General features: G+C 49.9%; 1 protein-coding gene across 3 annotated transcripts in view; it reads left to right on the plus strand.

Moving 5' to 3' along the window:
- The first annotated feature begins 3460 nt into the window (after positions 1 to 3460).
- DNMT3B (DNA methyltransferase 3 beta) overlaps positions 3461 to 15724 on the plus strand; it is a 49247-nt gene continuing 36983 nt past the window's right edge. The window contains exons 1-3 of one of the 3 annotated variants that reach the window (XM_050917709.1): positions 10839 to 10857; positions 12027 to 12166; positions 13329 to 13476. In XM_050917709.1, coding sequence (XP_050773666.1) covers positions 12116 to 12166; positions 13329 to 13476 — 199 coding nt within the window. In that variant the 5' untranslated portion in view covers positions 10839 to 10857; positions 12027 to 12115. Of the gene's footprint in view, positions 3502 to 10207; positions 10531 to 10838; positions 10858 to 12026; positions 12167 to 13328; positions 13477 to 15724 lie in introns of those variants that run through there. The other 2 variants (XM_050917710.1, XM_050917711.1) reach the window with 2 other exon arrangements.

Genomic DNA, 15724 nt, shown 5'->3' on the forward strand with positions numbered 1-15724 from the left:
GCAGGATCGGGCCCTTATTTGGCAGGAGTGGCTGAATTAACAAACCAAGCATATTGGAAGGATCTATAAAGGGTTCATTTAAGTACCAAATCCTCCCAAAAAGCATGTTCTTTCTCCTCCTGATCCACAGACAAACTCCCTTTACTGTTGAGAAATTGATTCAAAGCATCATTGCATTTTACCCAGTAGTGTTGCTATGGCTGTGGGGTGGGGAAGGGGGGTGAGTGTTTACATTATAATCCAGTACAATGCAGCTTTGTTTTGTACTGTGCCTTTCATACAAATAATATCCTCCCAAATGCTTTCCGTGAATGAAATAATAACAGAAGGGGAGAGGACATGAAAAGGGGCATTTCCCAATGAGATTTGAGCGAGTTGTAGAGTCAATGGGGAGAAAGAAACAGACAGGATTTTAGCAGAGGAGCTGTGTTTATGGCTCCATAAGGCAGAGGAATGTGGCTTGGTGATAACCACAAATTCTGCTCTGAACCATGGCCTAGAATATCTCAAGAGTTTGACTCATGAAAACATTTTATTTTCCAAATTTGGAAAAACAAACAAACAAACAAAACCTATTTGCCCGGTTTTAATTTTCCCAGCAGATAGCAAATTAGCTATAGGTTTAGGTGGCTTTTTGTTTGTTGAAATTGCAATCTCCAGTGTTTCAGAAGGCTTATCCAGGAGTAGGTTTTTGGACTTTTCCCTTTATTCACTTGCATATTTTGGATGTGCAGCTCCATTTTTCACCTCTGTCTTTTGCATTAAGTGGAAGAAAGGTCTTGGAGCTAGAGTCCCAGTTCTACCACGCATTTCTGTGTTACCTTGGCTAAACCATTTTGCCTCTGTGAAATAGGGATAATAACATATCCAGAACCGGCTGGTAAAAGCCATCCTGCCGTCCCTGGGACAGATCACCATCGACTCCGCCATCCCCAGAACCGACAGCTGACTACAACCTGACATCGTCGTGACCGACGCAGAAAAGAGGAAGGTCCTCATGGTAGATGTCATAGTGGCATTGAAAACAGGTCATCAGCCTTCCACGAGGCCCAAGCATGGAAGGCATTGAAGTACACCCTGCTGGCAGACACCCTGAGAACCCAGGGCTATGAGGTCCAGATACACGCCCTGATTGTGGGAGTCCTGGGCGCATGGGACTCCCACAACGAGCCAGTACTGAGAGCGTGTGGAGTTGGTCAACACTATGCCTGGCTCATGAGACAGCTCATGGTGTCCGACACCATCAGGTGGTCCAGAGACATCTACACGGAACATGTCATGGGACACCGCCAGTACCAGGTCGAGTAACGAAGATCGCTGACTAGGGAAATAACCCACTTCCTTCCCTGATGGACTGAGGGACGCACCCCTCCCATGTACTTATTCACTACACCAGTACTGACTTGGACTCTTCATACGTTCCATGGGTGGCGTACCTGAGCCCACTTATCCACTGATGCTTTAAAAACTCCCACACCCCAATCTAAGTCTATGCTGGTTATGTGATATGTATGTACCTCGTGAACCTTGTAACCAATACTTGCAATCCGCCATAACCCAAGCCTGACCCCAGATTTACAGTACCTTCCCTCTTAACTCGTGTAAATTTGATTTTAAACATTAACTTTAATTAAAAATTTTATTCCTGTCTCTTACAGGTCTTTAGCTGGTGAATCAGGAACAGAAAATAATAGCAATTAGACATGGGGCATTAAACCTCAAATGCCCTCTGATGCCCTGTCCTGGGCAGAAACTGGGCACATTGTATCTCTCTCTCACACAGACTTCAAAACTTCTGTCCCTTTTTTAAACATTGGTAACCCCAGCTTAGCTTGTCATGAGGATTTTGAATTTGTTGTGAGGCTTCGTTCATGTTCACAAAGTGCTTTGAAATCCTCAGATGCTGTAGATATGCAGAGTGCTGTTGGCGAAGTGACTCTCTATCCTGTGTAGGCTGGTTGACCTGAAGGTTGTGGGGTTTACCAGATCCTTTGGTTCCAGCTGGCCACAGTGGGATGACTGGCTCTTTATTTTGATTGCTGTGTGTTTTTGTTGTTGTTATTTAACATTTAGAACACAAGAATGGCCATACTGGATCAGACCAAAGGTCCATCTAGCCCAGTATTCTGTCTTCCGACAGTGGCCAATGCCAGATGCTTCAGAGGGAATGAATAGAATAGGGAATCATCAAAGTGATCCATCTCATTGTCCAGTCCCAGCTTCTGGCAATCAGAGGCGTAGGGACACCCAGAGAATGGGGTTGCATCCTTGACCATCTTCACTAATAGCTGCTGATGGACCTATCCTCCATTAATGTATCTAATTCTTTTCTGAACCCAGTTATAATTTTGGCCTCCACAACATCCCCTGGCAATGAGTTCCACAAGTTGACCATACATTGTGTGCTGTGTGAAGTAGTACTTCCTTTTGTTTAAGCCTGCTGCCTATAGATTTCATTAGGTGACCCGTTTTTTGTCATGTGAAGGGGTAAATAACACGTCCATATTCACTTTTTCCACCCCTTTCATGGTTTTATAGACCTTCTATCATATCCCCCCTCAGTCATCTCTTTTCCAAGCTGAACAGTCCCAGGCTTTTTAAATTTTGCCTCAGATGGAAGCTATTCCATACCCCTAATAATTCTCATTGGCCTTCTCTGTACCTTTTCTAATTCTAATATATCTTTTTTGAGATGGGGTGCCCAGAACTGCACAGTGTATTCCAGGCGTGGGCCTACCTTGGATTTATCCAGTGGCATTATGATTTACTGTTTATTATTTGATTTATTATTTATTACGCTCCGTCAGTGTCCCCAGGGCTATGGAGAACTGGGAGGGGAGGACATGCTCCTTGTTTCAAAGCGCTTAGGGTCTAAAGTGCAGAGCCAGACAGGCCACAAAGGAGAGCAGCGAAGGGGGCAGGGTCCCAGCTCCGAGCACTGTGAATGGTTTCTCCCCTCTGGAGAGAGCAGCACATTTCATGTATTGTCAGGTTCATTGTCCAGCTCTGGGCGCCAGCTGCTGCCTAGGTGGACTCTAGACTAGCAGGGAAGAGGGCACAGTCTGCCCAGGAGCTAAACGCCGGGTCTGGGGGCTGCCGGGGGAGGCCGATTGCTGGGTTCATTCCTTCCCCAGGGGACAATCTGTGACCCGCAGAGATTCCCGCTGTTTCTGCCTCGAGCTGGCCCGGGCGGCGGGGGATTTGGGGCGGGAGGAGGAAGCCGGCCCCCGCCTGGGCGGGGGGATGTGCAGATCCCGGCTGCCCGGCCCCCTGCCCCGGGGCTGCCCCAGGACTGGAGCAGCAGCAGCAGCAGCAGGAGGGGCTGCCCGGCGCGGGGAGGGTTAAAGCGCCAAGTAAATGTAGCGTTGAGGTTGCCAGTTTCGGATTCGAGACCCGGGAAAAGTCACGCCTGGCTCCCAGCGCCCGCCGCGGGCTGCAGAGCGGCTCCGCCGGGCCGGCCCGCGAGGCTCCGCGCGCCCGCCGGGACGGGGGGGCGGAAAGGTGAGTCGGGGCAGCAGCCCCCCAGCGGCGCCGGGGGTGGGGGGCCGAGCCGGGGGAGGAGCCGGCCGGGCTGCGGCAACAATCGCTGCAACTTTGTATCCAGGAGCGAAACTTTCTGCATCCATGTGAGTGAGCTGGAGTGGGGGCGGGAGCCGTGCTCGGGGGGAGAGCCCGGAGCGGGGCCGGGAGGGGGAGCGGGGAGCCAGGCTGGGGGAGGAGAGCCCGGAGCGGGGAGCCGGGCTGCGGGGGGCGCAGAGGTTGGCGGGGATGGCTAGGGGAGAAGGAGCCTGGGGGGGGGGGAAGAGCCGGGCACGGGACCGCTCCGGGGTAGAGCCGGACTGGGAAGAGGGGGGAGCAGAGCCGGGCACGGGACCGCTGGGGGGTAGAGCCGGGCTGAGGGTAGCCGGGGGGGGGCAGAACCGGACACAGGAGCGCTGGGGGGTAGAGCCGGGCTGGGGGTAGCCGGGGGGGGCAGAGTCGGGCACGGGACCGCTGCGGGGTAGAGCCGGGCTGGGGGTAGCCGGGGGGCGGGCAGAGTCGGGCACGGGACCGCTCCGGGGTAGAGCCGGGCTGGGGGTAGCCGGGGGGGGCAGAGTCGGGCACGGGACCGCTCCGGGGTAGAGCCGGGCTGGGGGTAGCTGGGGGGGGCAGAGTCGGGCACGGGACCGCTGCGGGGTAGAGCCGGGCTGGGGGTAGCTGGGGGGGGCAGAGTCGGGCACGGGACCGCTGCGGGGTAGAGCCGGGCTGGGGGTAGCTGCGGGGGGCAGAGTCGGGCACGGGACCGCTGCGGGGTAGAGCCGGGCTGGGGGTAGCCGGGGGGGGCAGAGTCGGGCACGGGACCGCTCCGGGGTAGAGCCGGGCTGGGGGTAGCCGGGGGGGGCAGAGTCGGGCACGGGACCGCTCCGGGGTAGAGCCGGGCTGGGGGTAGCTGGGGGGGGCAGAGTCGGGCACGGGACCGCTGCGGGGTAGAGCCGGGCTGGGGGTGGCGGGCGGGGGGCAGAGAAGGAAGGAGCCGAGCTGGGCACAGGACCGCTGGGGGCAGACTCGAGATCGGACTCAGGATCCAGCCGCCGCTGGTCCAACATCTGCAGCAAAGCAGCTGGCAGCCTCCGCCGGGCGCCGGCCGGGCTTTGTCTAGGGTCTGGCCGGGCCGGGTGGGTCTGGGGAGGGGGAGGGGAGGGTGTTTCGTTGACAGCGCTGGGCGGCGGGTTGAGGCTGTTTTGATTTGGAGCCGGTGCCTGTTCTTTGGGGTCATGTGGCTGATCTCATTAGGGGCTTGTCGCTGGTATTGGGAGATGGGTTGGGGGTGATGGATGGTTGGAGATGGGGCTGGTAGTTGCGGGTGGGGAGGTGTTGCTGTTGGGACCCTTGCAAAGGGAACAGCGATGGAGTCTCAGCAGAGGATTTATTTATGTTCACTAATAATAATCCTGGTGGATGCTCCATCACTGAGCATTTTAAAATCAAGATCTAAAAGCTCTGCTGTGGGAATGATTTTGGGGAAGTTCCTGGCCTGTGTTAGACTCGCTGGATGATCACAATGGCCCCTTCTGGCCCTGGAATCGATGAATAAGAATGTAACTGCGTCAAGTGGTGCATGAGTAACATGTCAAAGAGGGACATACATGGCTTGGGGGAGTATCCTGAGAATTTTCATACATCCACAGCTGTGGGTGTAGAAAGCCCCTGAGCACACAGTAGGTAAATTTAATGATTATTTAGGTCACTGGTTAGAGTGGGAACCGTCCCTCTCCCATACATTAGTACTGTTTGTTCCAGCCAGACTTTTAGTTGGGATTTTCCCTCCTGTTCTGGGTGGGAAATTGGCAGAGGGATGGGGATTAGCTGAAACACAATGACACCATGAATTTGGCTCAGAGATTAAATGATTTGCCTAAGGAAACTCAGTGAATCAGTGGCATAGACAGAGAAAAAACCCAGTGTGCTGCTCTCACCTGTAGGCAACATTATATTAAGTGTTTCCTGAATTTAGGCATAAAGGGCCATATTTTTAAAGGAATCTCAGTTTGGCCTCCTTTTCAGATTATTGCATATGCAAATGATTATGCATGCAGAATGGTGTGCCACAAATGTAGAGTGTTGGGGTCCTTTTAGCTGTAGGCTTTAGAAATGGGTCAGACAGCTTGGCTGCCTTTCAGTGTATTTATTATCCTGTCTTGGAGGTCCATACTTATTTCTGGGAAGAGTTTTTGCACAGAGATGAAGGATGGTCCTGGCGGTACAGCAATAGGAGCTCTGTGTTCAAGTCTCTGCCCTAGACTTCCTGCCTCCAATGGCCGGTGTGTGCAGTGTGGGCAGTGTAGGGCTGCCTATGATGGCACAGTGCAGTGCCCATGGCAGGGGAATTCTCTGGCTGCTTGTGCGCTGGTTCTGGTTCGGGGGAGGGGAGACAGAAAGCCACCTTGGGTAAATCACTTAATCTCTCTGGGGCTCAGTTTCCTAGCTGTAAAATGGGGATAGCATTCATTCCTTTGTTTGTCATGTCTGTGTAGATTGTAGCCTCTGTAGGGCAGGGAAGTGTCTCCACGAGTGTGTACAGCACCCTGCACAATAGGGCCCTGATCTCAGTTTAGACCTCAGGTGCTGCTGTAATACACATGCATAAATAATGACAGCTGCAGTGGTTCCCCACTGGGACCTGAGTTATGACGTTTGCATTCTCAAGTACCTTTGGATACATTCCTAGTTTTTTGACAGGTTGTCTGGAAATAACATTTTTTTAAAGCAGATCTCGTCTGGTTACTAGGGCATCAGGTTACCCCTGGCCTGGGGAAGGAAAGGGAGAGGGAATTCTTCAGTGTTGAGACATTGCACTGCAGGTTCCAGACACAGAGCCTTCAGGTAGTGACACAGTTAAAGGAACTGCAGTTTATTCTGCCTCATCCTCCCAAAGGCCAATGAGAAGAAACTCCTTTGGTGTTGGGTGGTGTCTGAGAAGCAAATAAATTCTGAAGCAGCTCTGGCGCTTGTACCAGTCCCAGGTGGATGGGAAAGGCAGTTGGATGGATAGCCATGGGGAAGAACTGAAAGTTAGGATCTCTGTAGTTGGTAAATGTGTATTAGAGAAAATGATCCATGGAAACACAATAGGAGGCAGAAAAGAAGCGAAGGATCCCCTGGGCCCAGCTGTAGGGGATGCACTTACTTGCTTCTCTGCAGGTACACCCAGTTATTCCATTTCTTCCTAAATGACTGGCTTGTTTATTGCTGTGGTTATTGTTCTAGCATTGAAGTCTGAACGGAGTGGGGGACAGGCGTGGAAGGGAAGGATGGAAAGAGTGAGTCTTTGTTGCTTTATTTCTCTTTGTGCTGTTGCTTGTATGTGTTTAGGGGTGGTGAAAGGTGCCCAGCTGACAGCTGTGGAAACTGACAAACTTTTTCTACATAGCCGGTGCAACTCCCTGCCACTTTGTGCTTCAGCCCAGACCTGGGAGTAATTAATCTCTTCTCTGCATTGGGGATTTTCCCTGGTTAGAGAAGTCAGAGAGAATAAATAATGTGATAGATTTAGTCACAGTTGCTTAATGCATTACTGGAAGATGCTCAGATACCGGGGTACTGAGCATGGGATAAGAACCTATATAGAATAGAATAAAGTAGAATAGTGACCAGCCATGTATGTAGCTGCTTCAGAGCAAACGCCTAGGCCTTGTTTTCCCTAGGCAACGAGGTATTGTATCACCACTTTTTAGCTAACACATGGTTACTAATGCATTAGTGAAATCCTTGTGTACAAGGCAGCTGTAGTTTTAAAATGTGATAGCAAGTTGAGGTGAACACTGTGGTGGGGATGGGAGTAGGGGCGGGAGAGGATGAAATAACAAAAAAACCCAAACCAAAGATAGTGGTAAAATTGGGGAAGTCTCCAAGCTTGTGACTGGGGGGAGGGAGGGGGAAACTGGCAGCAAGGCAGAGTGTAGAAACAGGAGGTGGGTGGGGCAGGGAAGGACTGGCCTTTTTAAGGAGCACATCTGCAAGTCAAGAAGTTCCTTTTCTTATTAAACTGCACATCCCAAGTACCTCTTTACTTTTCAGGATTAGAGGGAAATGCTCTGTTTTAGGGAGAATGAAAGGCCATTTGGGAGGTGATGGCCCAGAGTTGTGGATCAGCCATTGGTTTCAGCTATTCCTTTTTTTTGTGATTCAAATGGAATTTGGGTCATGGCTGACATCCCAACCATCATGTAAAATGCTTCCCTGCGGCCTTTTGACATGCACACGGAGGTATCTACAGGCAAAGCCAGACTGTTTCCATTGCAATCTCTGCACCTACAGAGGAAACGTACCTATGAGGGTAATTCTGTTTCCTCTGGAATTAAAACTGAAACTAGCCCAACGGCATTTTCAGGGAGGGTGGGAGCCAGGTCATTGAAACTGCAGTAGTCAGCAGTGACTGATGGGGCCTAGAGGGACAAGCCGGTTCCAAAGGGCGGAAAGGCCTGGAAATAGGGTTTCTGGGGGAAGCTTGTCAGGGTTTCGAAGGCAAGGCTGGCTCTGCTTTCCTTATCTTGGATGTAGGTGGGAAGCTCTTCAGGACAGAGTACATCTGTGTTGCTCTGTGAGCAATGGATAGTAGTGTGTGATCTTTACCCAGCATGGCAAACCTGAAATGGCCTGAACTGCAAAGCTGGGATCTGGATCTGATCTCAACAGTTTCATTGTCTCAGTGGGATGTAACTTTTGAGGGAGAGACCGTGGTTCCAGATGCAGAAGCATCCTGGGAGTAGCTGGGCCCAGTCTCATGGAGGGTTTGAATATCGGGACCAAGACCTGGAACCATTCTTTTCTGCTCTATATGGGTTCTTACATTGTGCTCATCACCATAGTACATGAGTGTCTTCCCAGTCATGCTTTAAGCAACGGTGACTAACTATCACATGTTTGTTCTTTCCTCCTCTCCCCAGGGGAAAAAGTGTGTGCAGAGGATGTTTAGTTTTGGATGTTTTAATTTGTTTTTATTTTTATATATAATCAATATATACACACATTGCTGTCTATGTACACTAGAGAAGGCAGGTCGAAGAAATGTGCCTTGCATTTGGAGCAGAAGATGGGGAGGTTTGGGTTGGTTCTTCACTCCTGGGGAAGTTTGTAGTCTGGGGCTGGCCCCTGAAAAAAGCTCTGTCTCCTCTATTCACTGGAGCTTTGTGTTCAGTGGGAGCTAAGTGCAGGGAGCAGGGCACTGAGGTGGTGTGTTAATGGACAACATCTGTGATGATAAGGAGATGAGCTGTTGCAGATCCATGCAAATAGCCATCCGGTCCATACCTGTATATATTCTGCAGGCCGGGCATACAGGCTGTGTTTTGAAAATTCAGCTCAGAAGCCCATGTGGTGCGTTCTGGCCTGTTTCACTTTCTGGTGCAGTTGTGGTGGATGGGATACCAGCTCTGTAGGAGAATGTTCACTTTCAAACAACACACTATTCTTTTCAATGCAATTCTGAAAGACCCCAGTGAAACATCAGAACTCCTTAGCTCTGGGGTTCAACACGAAGGAGAGGCCTTTCCAAAAGTCACGTGGGCCAAAGTAGCCTTGGTGTATTAGCCCCCTGTATAGAGCTGTGTTGCTGGTGGAGCCTTCCTGAGATGCTCACAAGAAACCGCAGCCCTCTTAAAAATAATAAGGCATTGTACAGCCTCAGCCCAGAACATACCCGTGTCTGACTAAGGATTACAGGATTCAGCTCTTCAGTGATTTGGGCTGTTGCTATAGATTGCTGCATTGTAATGCTCAGGGCCTGCCTCCATGGCTGAAAAAGCTTGTGTTTTTTACCTTGGGGTGGCTATCGCACATGAGCTAGCCGGAGGTGAAAACACAGTGGAGACGAGGCGCTTTTTTTCATTTTACTGCGCACCGAGGCCAGCCCCTTGTACCCGCCTGGGGTTGAGCTTCAGTGCCTGGTCTCCACTGTGTTCTCCCTTGGGATAGCTCATGCATGCTAGGAGGGTAAAAACGCAGCTTTGCTAGAGGAGCCCTCCGTAGCAGTGGGGGCTGAAGTGGAGGCAGGAGTGAGCCCTTATTGCCCATTACAGACTTCGAACGCTTGTGTACTAACCAGCCGTGATCAGGCAGCAGAACCCAGAGGCAGATTTTGGACATCCCTGAGTTCAGGGCTGTTCAAAACCAGGATTGTGGTGCAGCCCTATTACAAAGATCGAGGTAATTTGCAAAATTTGGATGTGGACGTTGGGATATGTTTCAGGATGTTTGGATCCAGGGTTCAGGGTCTGTCCTGTCTCTGGTAATAAACTCCTAATATTCAGTAGTAACCTGAAATCTGTTGAGGGACAGTGGAGTCCCTAGAGAGAGAAACTGTGACCTTTGCTGCCTTTGTTGTGAGGTGTGTGCGTCTGTTACTCCCAGCTTCCGTGGGAGGCATCTCTGGGGAGGAAATGCTGCTCCCCCTGAGCTGCTAGCTGCAGTACTCAGCAAGCCTTTCAGGTCTCTGAGTAGCTGAGGGGAGTCCAGCGAGTCTGGGCAGCTCCCAGTAATTATTCATTTGGGTCTGAGAGCAGATGTGCTGGATCAGTGGGATTTCTGCAAACAGCTGTAGGGGTTTACTTAGCTTGAGACTCTCTCTTTCTTCTGTCCCTGTGCCTGGAGACTGTTGTGCTCTGGGGAAAGGATCTGAATGTGCACTTTGTGGGGACTTTGCTTTCGGAAGGTGTGGGATGGATGCCTGACTGACGATTTGTGTCCAGAGCATAACGGACTTAAGGCCAAAACGTCTTCTCTAAAAGTTCAGTCCAGATGGCTCCTTTTTCTTGTCAGATGAGGTGAAAGAAGAGCTGACAACAGAAACTTCAGTTGTTTCTGTAGTGCCTATAACGCACAGATCACAGAGGCATCCGTGTCCAAATTGAGAGAGAGAAAGAAAAGAGAGAATTCTCTCACCCAGGCTCTTATACTGGATGCTGAACTGCCTGGAGAGGACATCAGTGACCTGGTCCATGGGTACCAGCACCTCTCTGCTCCCAGGGAAGGTTTCACTGGGTCCTGAGTCAGGTAAGATACCAGTGACATCAGTGGGAATTTGGGTGAATATGGGCCTCAGTTTTCTGAGCCAGTGGGAACAGCAGGTACTTCGTGCTGAGTTATAAATGTCCCAGGAAAAACATGGGTTTACACTTGGAAAAGTTGTGGACGACATTCATGCCATGTCGTGACTCTCGCTACACATCAGCGAGACGGTTTCCTTTCTTGGTCCAGGGGCAGCTACTGGACTGCAGCCCTATGGTCCAGAGTGCTTCTGACATCATCTGGGAGCTTCCATTTCCTAAAATGGGACCAAGGAAGGACACATCTGGGAGGGCAAGAGACACATGGGCTCAGGTGAGGTGCCCCTCGTTGCATGGGAACTGCTGGACAGGTTTAGGAGAGATGGGAGAGGGAGAAAAAACCCTTGTCTCAATAAGAGAGAGAGAGAGAGAGAGAGAGAGAGAGAGAGAGGAAGGGAAAAAACCCAGCCCTCTCTGTCTTTGTTCTTTGGCTCAAGGCTGTGCGTCCCAGCTGACAACCCACAGCTAAGGAGGCCCTAGGGTGACATTAAGGATGTATGTTTGCGACAATGATGAAATTCTGGCTGACACAAGGTGTGATATGCTGAGGATTAAGCAGAGCAGACCCCATTTTGTGCACTGATGTGTTGCTGTGACTCTGGCTGTGCTGGCAGGAAAACGCTCTAAGGAGCCGTTCTCCTGCTTCTGCATCAGTGGAATGGGATCAAGCCCCAAGCAGAGATTTGGGGCCCGCCGCAGAACTCGTTGTTGGCCCCTCTTTGTTCCCAAACGTGTGTGCCCCAGGGAAAGAGCATGACCCCTAGTGGGGAGCTGTAGGGAAATGGAGGATTCAGTTTTTAGGCAAAAATGTAGACTTTTAGAACCAGCTGTGATTTGAAAAATCACTTTAGTGATAACACTGTTGCCTGCACCCTGTACAGGGCTTTCAGACCCTGTTCATCATGACATTTCTGGTGGGGTTTGGAGAATTTAATTTTGTGGATGACAGACTCTCCCGTACTTAAACCACCAACTTATCTAAAGTTATAAATGTTTGATGATCTCTAAATAGGTGACAGGTCCAATTGGGCCATCAGTGATGCTGCTGCAATCGCAGTGAATTCACTGGCTATGTCTGTAATGAAGATGTTTTCAGTCCTTTTTCTATTTTATCCATTTGTTGTTGTTATTAGTTAGTGAAATCTGCAAAACGCTTTGGAAGGGCACTGCTCGGATTGGATTCAATGGGAGAAGGGCGGGGGGCTCTTGATAATTATGAATATTGTAGCACTGGGTCCAATAACCTAATAGTTATTTCACGTATGGGAGCAGGATCAGGCCCAAAGCTGCAGCCTCGTGTCCTTTACATCCACAGTAGCTGTGTCGTTCTCAGTGAATCTTTGCTGATTAGGAAAAGGGGAAGCTGGTGCTGAATCTAGCTGGATGAGGGGAAGTTAGACCAAGGAGGAGGAAATTCTAATAAGACACATTTCTCACCACTAGATCTGATGTGCTGTGTTCATCCAGAATGGATCTGATCCTACTTCCACTGCAGTGAATGGCAGTTGCCATTGACTTCAATTGGAGCAGGAATGGGGCCCTCCCTCGGCCAGTCTTCACAACTGAGCAGTAGCATTGCAGAGGTGAATCCATCTTACTGCCAGTTCTGAAATGGTTTTATCCTCCTATAAACAATTCATTAGGTGGGCCAATGGCTCTGGACTTGGTTAAATGGTTTATGTGGTTTGGCTGAAGAGAAAACGTTTTTAATTAATAATTTCTCTGATTCTATCAAGATTATGCCCCTACTTCACTTGAAGCCATTCTGCATAATTAAACAAGCATGGCTGCTGAGTCCCTGCTCCCCAAGAGGGACGCATGCTCTCAGTTCCTCCCCCTTTGTGCTCTCTGCAACTTCATTGTGCTAACACCAGTGTCACAAGGAGCAGACTTTGTCCCTGGCTCCTGAATCTCCTCTGGAAAGTGGAACTCACAAGCCAGTGTGCTGAAAGAGAAGGGAGTGTAACGGGGTCCTTGAATGTCAGCACGGAGAGAGACAACACTTCCACTGCCTCCCTGCCTAGCTTCTCTGGTCACATCTTTCTCTGTCACGTGTGGACAACTGTAAAAACAATGCAGGAGAATGGCACTAGCCTCGGTGAGGCCAAACAGTAGGGGATAGAGTTGGAAGATGGTGTGACTGGATTGGAAGAGGCAAAGGCCTGAGGCAATGTCAGTGGCAATATGAGGACTTGGTTTTCCCTGGTAGTTCAGGCTTTTTGGAACCATCTCATTCCTCCAATGTGATTGAGGACAGCAGCTTGAAATCCAGAACAAGAAACTCAGCTCTAGATTAAGGATGTCTAGTCTGTTAGATTTGGTAATTCTCCTCTCATGTACACCAGTATAAATTGGGAGCAGCTCCATTGAAGTCACTGGTGTTGCACCTGCGTGAAGCTGGCCTGACTTCAGGACTAATGCTGCAAAGTGCTGATCAGACCATTTCCAGGCCCCGTCCAGAAGGTGTAAAGAGCGACAACACTGAGGAGAATCAGAGCTGTGTGTGAATCTCAGCAGGGCGGGCGACAGAAAGGGACTGATGTAACATTCATTCCAGTCGGTGGAATCTTTCCATTAATGTCCATGAGCATTGGACCAGGCCTTAAGAAAGCTGCTAAGCGAATGTTCAGTTGTGGCTGCATTTAGTAGGTTACGCAGCCCATTTTGTCTTTCTCAGACTTTACTTGGCTGTATGTAGTGGGTGGCTAAATTTCTCTCCTGTTGTACCTCAAATCATTTCTGCAGGCCAACATGAAAAGAGACAAGTGCCATGGCGATGGGGAGACAGACTGCCGGGCAGAGCTAGTCTTTGTCAATGGAGGCTGCAGTGACCCTGCTGAAGATGAAGCTTCTCCCCCAGCTCTGGAAGCAAATGGAAGGCCCAACAAACAAGGTCAGTCTCCTCTTACTGCACTCGCAGCATGGGCTCGGCTCTGGCTTTCCACAGCTGACTTCCTGGGGGCGGTGCGGGGTGCAGTGAAGATCGCTGCATTGGGTGCTTGTATAGATTGGACTTCTCTAATGTGGCTCTCGTCTATAAAAAGAAGAGGAGTTCTTGTGGCTCCTTAGAGACTAACAAATTCATTTGAGCATAAGCTTTCGTGGGCATTCATCGGATGCATGCAGTGGAAAATACAGTAGGAAGATATATATACACCCACAGAACAAGAAACAATGGGTGTTACCATACACCGGGGGCTGGCAACCAACGGCACACATGCCAAATGTGGCATCCGAGCCGATTTTTAATGGCTCACAGCGGCGGGCTGAATGGCTCGGCACACTGCTGCTCTGGGTTTTGGGCGCAGGCTCCTGCCAGCCGGGGTCCCACCACTGGTCCCACTCAGCGCCCGCTGCCGGCCTGGGTGAAGGAACCCCAGGTTGGCAGCGGGCTGAAACCCCGGCTAGCAGGAGCCAGCAGCCGAAATCCCAGAGCAGGGGCAGGCTGAGCTGTTCAGCCCAACACTGCGGGCATTCAAAAATCGGCCTGTGTGCCACCTTTGGGCTCTGCTCCTGGCCTTGCATCAGTGCTCTGCAGCCTCCCCGCTGTGGCCCACTGTCCCCAGCCTGGGACAGTGAGGGTTGCACACGAGGCAAGAGGGGGTGCAGCTCAGCGTCCCCATCTTAAAATTGCTTATATCAGACCACGTTGCGTTTGACCTTGTGCCTGCCTTCTTTCGCCATTTTTTTTCCCACTGAGAGTTGAAGGGAACATTTGACAGAATGGCAGTTCCTAAGAAAGCGAAGCTGGATGTCCGATCATTTCAGCCTCTTTGGACGCACATTTATTGAAAAGAAGGACTGTGCTATTTGGGCTTTCTGTTATGAAAGTGGTGTTTGTCGCACGTCAAGAGTTCGACATTTTGAAACGAAGCACAAGAAAACCTTTCTTGACGAAAGAGACAAGACTGAATTGATCAGAAAGCCAGTAGCAGCCTATGAGAAGCAAAGCAGTGTTTTTAGAAGCTTAAGTGTAAGTAAAAATCAAACTGCAGAAGGAAGTTACAAGATTGCACAGTGCATTGCAAAAAACGGAAAGCTGTTTACAGATAGGGAATATATAAAAGAAGTGTTTCTCAGCAGTTTGGAGATTTTGTTCAATGATTTGTCAAATAAAGATACAGTGTTTATTCCCCCCCTCCCTCCCCCCGCTCTTCCTCACATCTTCTTCTTAACTGCTGGAAATGGGACGTTTTCATTACCACTACAAATTTTTTTTTCCTCTCCTGCTGGTAACAGCTCACCTTAACTAATATAGTACAGTAACACCCATTGTTTCACATCCTCTTTTTGTGTGTGTGTGTGTGTGTATCTATCTATCTTCCTACTGTATTTTCTACTGCATGCATCCAATGAGGTGGGTTTTAGCCCACAAAAGCTTATGCCCAAATAAATTTGTTAGTCTCTAAGGCAGGGGTAGGCAACCTATGGCTCGTGTGCCGAAGGCGGCACGTGAGCTGATTTTCAGTGGCACTCACACTGCCCGGGTCCTGGCCACCGGTCTGGGGGGCTCTGCATTTTCTTTAATTTTAAATGAAGCTTCTCAAATATTTTTAAAACCTTATTTACTTTACGTACAACAATAGTTTAGTTATATATTATAGACTTATAGAAAGAGACCTTCTAAACACGTTAAAATGTATGACCAGTACGTGAAACCTTAAATTAGAGTGAATAAATGAAGACTCAGCACAGCACTTCTGAACGGTTGCCGACCCTGCTCTAAGGTGCCACAAGTACTCATCATTCTTTTGGCAGATACAGGCCTGGTCTAACTACGCGTTTAAACCGATTTTAGCAGCGTTAAACCGATTTAATGCTGTACCTGTCCACACAACGAGGCCCTTTATATCGATATACAGGGCTCTTTAAATCTGTTTCTGTACTCCTCCCCGACGAGAGGAGTAGCACTAAAATCGGTATTACCATATTGGATTAAGGTTAGTGTGGCCGCAAATCGACGGTATTGGCCTCTGGGCGGTATCCCACAGTGCACCACTGTGACCGCTCTGGACAGCAATCTGAACTCGGATGCAGTGGCCAGGTAGACAGGAAAAGCCCCGTGAACTTTTGAATTTCATTTCCTGTTTGCCCAGCGTAGAGCTCTGATCAGCACGGGTGGCGATGTAGTCCCAAATCCA

Source organism: Gopherus flavomarginatus, chromosome 11 (assembly GCF_025201925.1).
Source record: "Gopherus flavomarginatus isolate rGopFla2 chromosome 11, rGopFla2.mat.asm, whole genome shotgun sequence".
NCBI lineage: Eukaryota > Metazoa > Chordata > Testudines > Testudinidae > Gopherus > Gopherus flavomarginatus.